This window comes from Frankliniella occidentalis, unplaced genomic scaffold, assembly GCF_000697945.3.
Source record: "Frankliniella occidentalis isolate FOCC.00 unplaced genomic scaffold, Focc_3.1 Scaffold15, whole genome shotgun sequence".
NCBI classification, from domain to species: Eukaryota; Metazoa; Arthropoda; class Insecta; order Thysanoptera; family Thripidae; genus Frankliniella; species Frankliniella occidentalis.
Genome location: NW_026267145.1, coordinates 2,571,360 through 2,576,119, shown reverse-complemented (window position 1 = coordinate 2,576,119; position 4,760 = coordinate 2,571,360). Strand labels below are relative to the sequence as shown.

Sequence of the window (4,760 nt, the reverse complement as noted above, 5' to 3'; positions counted from 1 at the left end):
CCCCACCCCCGGCGGCACCCGCCCCAGCCTCCGGCTGCGCCCCAAGGTCGGTCCACCCCGCTCCAGGTCCACGTGCCACGCACACTCACCACGCGTACAGGCGAACACGTGCACCTTGCACACACGCGCGCGCGAACAGACAGACAGACAGACAGACAGACAGACAGACGGACAGACAGACAGACAGGCAGATAGACGGACAGACAGACGGAAAGACGGGCGGATGGACCCTTGTGGTTAGAGAGCTAGACTCCGATGAAAACAGAGGGGAACTTTGGAATGTGCGCCCCCGGGCCAACGGGAGCGAAGCGCCTGCAGGTCGGTGGTTAGGCAGCGGGCAGCACTCCCGTGTACCCGCGTGGCCTCCCTCGCCGGGCGCCCTCCACCCTGCAATGCGAGTACTACTCACCGCGATATGCCAAGTTGGCGCTTTCAAAACTTTCCGGGAACAGTACGCTTTCGGCGTGTCATGGGAGTGCGCGTTGGGCGTGCTGGGACAGAGCGGTTCAAGTCGTGTGCCTAACGGTGTACGAGCGTCGCTCGCGCCGTGCAAAACTTCCTCGGCTCAAACTCCTCTGCTGCTACGTGCCACAGGACTCCCTCCTCGCGTCACATCCCTGCCACACCCCTAAAATGTGTCTTCTTGTCTTTTGTACAAATTTTTTGTGCTCTTGATTTTTATTTAAATTCATTTCACTCGTTGAAAGCATTCTACTTATAGAGAAAGCGCAATGCTTTCATAATCAAATCGAGTATACAAAAAATGGACTATTAACATGAAGAATATTTGGGGTGCAGAAAAAAGACAGACTTAAAGCACTGAACGGCACTGGTCAAGTCTGTAGCTGGTTGAGTATACTTTCGAGTACCGAGTGGTCTTTAACATGGAGTTTTACGGCTGCTGTGTATTTGTAATCATGCAGTTGGTACCCCTGACAACTGTCATCTGTTCCACAACATAAATACTTGTACGAAGCTCGAATGAAGCCCAATTGTTGTCACATATCTCATGCACATTTTCTGTACCGTGTGTCAGGGCTACGACACAGCAGTAGGCGGGCTTGCCTCCTCGCCCATGCCCTTCAGGTGCCATGGCCCTTAGGCCCAAGGGAATGCAAACCTGCTACACTACCGTGTCGTGGTCCTGCTGACACACAATTCTATGGTACATCATTTTTGCCTCGTTTTTGCCAGTGCTCAGAAAGAGAGGGGCAGCACATGCACTTCAAGCGCAGAGTAACTAAATGTTAGGCAGAACCGTTTGGATGGTCTGCGGTGGAGCCTGGTAATTCGGATCCAATAAGCAGTGTGTATCGAGCCGGCGCTTGCAGTGGAGACGCGCGAGGGGGTTTGGTTTCTCGTGTAGCTTGCTTTGTTGTGTGGAGAGACTCCAACCCCACCCCTCGACCTCCCGGTCCACCGCTCGACCACGGAAGTGTTGCTCCATGAGCAATATCAGCATTTCAGTTTACTCGACCCGTGCATTAGGAAGCTCACCCCCGTGCTACACTGTTAGGTGTGTGTTAGGTGCAAAGGACCTAAAACACCAAACTACAAAACGCGAAGCAAATGAAGTTAACCAACAGTGTTGGTGTGACCTTCCAGATCCAGATCCAGACGGTCCGGGCCTAACCTTCCTCTACTACGCCGCAGCTGCATCGACCTGCTACCCACCCCCTCCCCCTCCTCTCACCAACACCCTGCGTCTGCTGCTGCGTCCGCCACCGCCGCTACGTTTGGCTACGCTCCACGTGGCTAGAGTAGATGGGGTGGGGAAGTGGAGAAGTGGGGGTGGCATAGTACGCTACAGTTTACGCACAGGCCGAGCAGGGGCAGCTGCCTGGCTCAGACAGGGTAGGACTGATATTGAAAAACAGGAAGCAGGATAGAGCATCAAACATGTCTGATACGAAACTAAGAAACCTTGTTCCTTAACTACAAGGTAGACGCACGTTAAAACCGTGTGAAGCTGAGCTAAATGTGCGTCTACCTTGGCCTGCGGCGCGCTGAAATTAAAATGTTTTCGCGATTTTGGTTGGCCTGCCTGTCCACCTCACATCCCACGTCTCACGCCAGGCGCCTCACTTCACGCCATCTTCCGGGCGATCTCCCCTTGCGCTTCCTGACAGAGCTGAGCATTTAAAGTTAAAGTTTAATTTCAAGTTCAAGTTAAGCTCAGCAACTAAGAAACTGTTTAGAAACCGTAACTATACCAGCACTCAGCACTCTAAAAGAACAAAGTTTCTTATTAATACATTGTTGTTTTTAACAGTGGCCCTCGTGCCATCCCCGCTTTGAAAGGCGTTCCTTATCTCATCGCCGTGAGTCGGCAGAACAAGAATATCTCTCCTAGTTGCCATTTGAGACTTCTCCGTAAGGCGCGGGTGCGAGCTTTGGCGGAAAAGTGCGAACGAGATAGAGAGAGATGGGGGGAGGGGGCCTAAATTTTGTCAGTGGGACACCTTGCCCATCATGCGGTGACCGTCTCTGCTGGTCATGGTGGAAGTTGCACAACTACGCTCAAGTACTATCGGACTTGCGAGGTTCGGCGGAGTGGGGGCACAAGTCCTCGGGAGGGGGTCTACGGCTGTGTGGTGTGGGCTGAACAAATACAAGGCCGTCTGGTTTGGATTCCAATCAGTTTCGGTCCCCTCACTCCATCGCAAGGCGCCAGGCCGACTACGCTCGTCAGCCGTGTACCTCAAACTTCAAACGACCAAAACTAAATAATGTGAGTTGATGCATTGTCTCCAAACTGGTATCTCGCTCGCTCCCACCTTACTGTTTTCCTCCTGAAACTGGATTCCTTGGGGGATTCCCATCCCGCATGTGGTTCAAGCTGCTAGGATAGGCTCGCCGTGAAAAATATTTTAGGTTTTACTGGGGAAAAGTTACTACCCGTCCCCGTCATCTTGACCACGATTTTTTGATTCTAGAAAACATGGCACCCAAATACATACTCCACTACTTCGATCTCACCGCCCTCGGGGAGCCCATCAGATACCTGCTTTCCTATGGCAATATCAACTGGGAGGATAACCGCTACAGTGCTGCTCAGTGGGAAACGATTAAAAGCAGTAAGTGCCCACTTTGAAAAAGTAAGTACATCTCTAGTTTGAAGCCTCGTCCTGCATTAACTCTTTTCACCTCCACAGCAATGCCCTACGGACAGATGCCAGTTTTACATATAGACGACAAGATTTTTGCCCAATCAAGTGCCATTAGCAGATACCTAGCCAAGCGGGTCGGATTGTCCGGCAAGGATGATCTTGAGAATCTCCAGATTGACCAAGCGGTCGATCTCTATCACGACTTCCGTCAAAGTAAGTTCAGATGCTACTATGCCATCTGTGAACGCTCCCCGCTACGGTAGCGCCTGACGTGTAGGCCGACCCGCCGAACAGCGACGTGGAGCCGGCGGAACACCCAGAGTAGGCAGGGGCTCTGCGACCAACTACCAACTCACTTACTTTGATCGCGCCACCAGAACGTTTACACATTGCAATCGCCATTATGTGAACAAAAGGGCATCTTTTAATGGACAAATTAGTCATTGAAAAAAGTTGCTCACGATTTAGAGTGTAGTCCACCGTCTTTTGAGATATTTGATTACATATTTTTAATCGCCGTTAATCGCACAATTATTTCCACAATTTCAGAAATTAGCGAATGGTACTACGACCCTATTCCTGAAAGCAAGGCGGCCAAGGAGGTGCTGCTAAAGGAGCAGGTACCTTTCTACTTGAACAAGTTTCAACAAATTGTAAAGGAAAACAAAGGCTTTCTTGTCAATGGAAAGGTACATAACACACCACATCTTATACTCTCGAGAAATTGTTGATGTCTGGTTCTTTTAATCATCTATCTATAATTTGCAGCTTACATGGGCAGACATCTACTTTGTCGCACCCTTGAAATACTTCAAGGATCTTTATGGCAGGGACTTTTTGGAGGGTTATCCCCTGCTACAAGAGTTGGTCAAGAAGGTGGAATCGACTCCCGCCATCGCCAAGTACATCGCTAAGCGCCCCGTCGGTGACAGGTGGAGGGATCCTGACTTCAAGTATACTTTGAAGTATCACTTCTAAAGCATACTCCAGAATCTAACGCCGGAACTACAAGAAAAATGTTGTTCTAAACCAAAATAAACTGCACATGTTTAGCGTCGTAAAAACCTTCGTAAATTTAATATATGTTTTGTAATCAATATTAACAAAATATGTTGTAAAATAACTTTTTAAAAAAACAATCCAGCTTGCCGATGAAAAGCAAGTTTTTACTCTTCTTGGAAAATTTTACCGTAAAACCTACAGTTATTTTTCACAGTGCCCGGGGAATATAAAAAACTGTTTTACATTTTTTACTGTTTTTCTAATTGCAGAAATAAAAACATACCAAACCTTTTGATAAACAGTTGTGTTTCTTGTTTTAGTGCTGACTGTGGTTCTCTCTTTAGAGGGAACAAAATTGTCCCACTGCATTCGATTGTCAAATTTAGTGCAGTAACAGGAACAATTGCCATATTGCCATTAAAGACATGTTGTTTATCGCAAACCGTTGCATTTTAGAAGGGTAGTTTTGTTAGCTTATCCTTGTGGTCAGCTTTGTTGGCTGTTGCCTTTTCGTGACTGAGATACAGAAAGAAATCCGAAGCTGTGTCGCAGGGACGGGGGCGCCTTCCTGTTCGATCTGCACAGCGTGCGGCGTTCCCAGTCGCACCGCGCCCTCCGATGGGACCCAGGTGAGGCGGGACAGCAAAA

General features: G+C 49.0%; 1 protein-coding gene across 1 annotated transcript; it reads left to right on the top strand.

Moving 5' to 3' along the window:
- Positions 1-2,562: 2,562 nt before the first annotated feature.
- Positions 2,563-4,411, top strand: LOC113204811 (glutathione S-transferase-like). Its single transcript, XM_026420132.2, has 5 exons — positions 2,563-2,731; positions 2,937-3,077; positions 3,156-3,323; positions 3,660-3,799; positions 3,879-4,411. Exons 2-5 carry the CDS (start codon positions 2,942-2,944, stop codon positions 4,086-4,088), a joined length of 654 nt encoding a protein of 217 aa, XP_026275917.1. The 5' UTR covers positions 2,563-2,731; positions 2,937-2,941; the 3' UTR covers positions 4,089-4,411.
- Positions 4,412-4,760: the final 349 nt, after the last annotated feature.

What these genes read in the sequence shown, in the direction of transcription:
- LOC113204811 (XM_026420132.2), top strand. Translation starts at nt 2,942, where the DNA reads ATGGCACCCAAATACATACTCCACTACTTCGATCTCACCGCCCTCGGG. An exon ending in CTATCACGACTTCCGTCAAA is followed by an intron (nt 3,324 to 3,659) that starts GTAAGTTCAGAT and finishes CCACAATTTCAG; the next exon opens with AAATTAGCGAATGGTACTAC. An exon ending in GCTTTCTTGTCAATGGAAAG is followed by an intron (nt 3,800 to 3,878) that starts GTACATAACACA and finishes TATAATTTGCAG; the next exon opens with CTTACATGGGCAGACATCTA.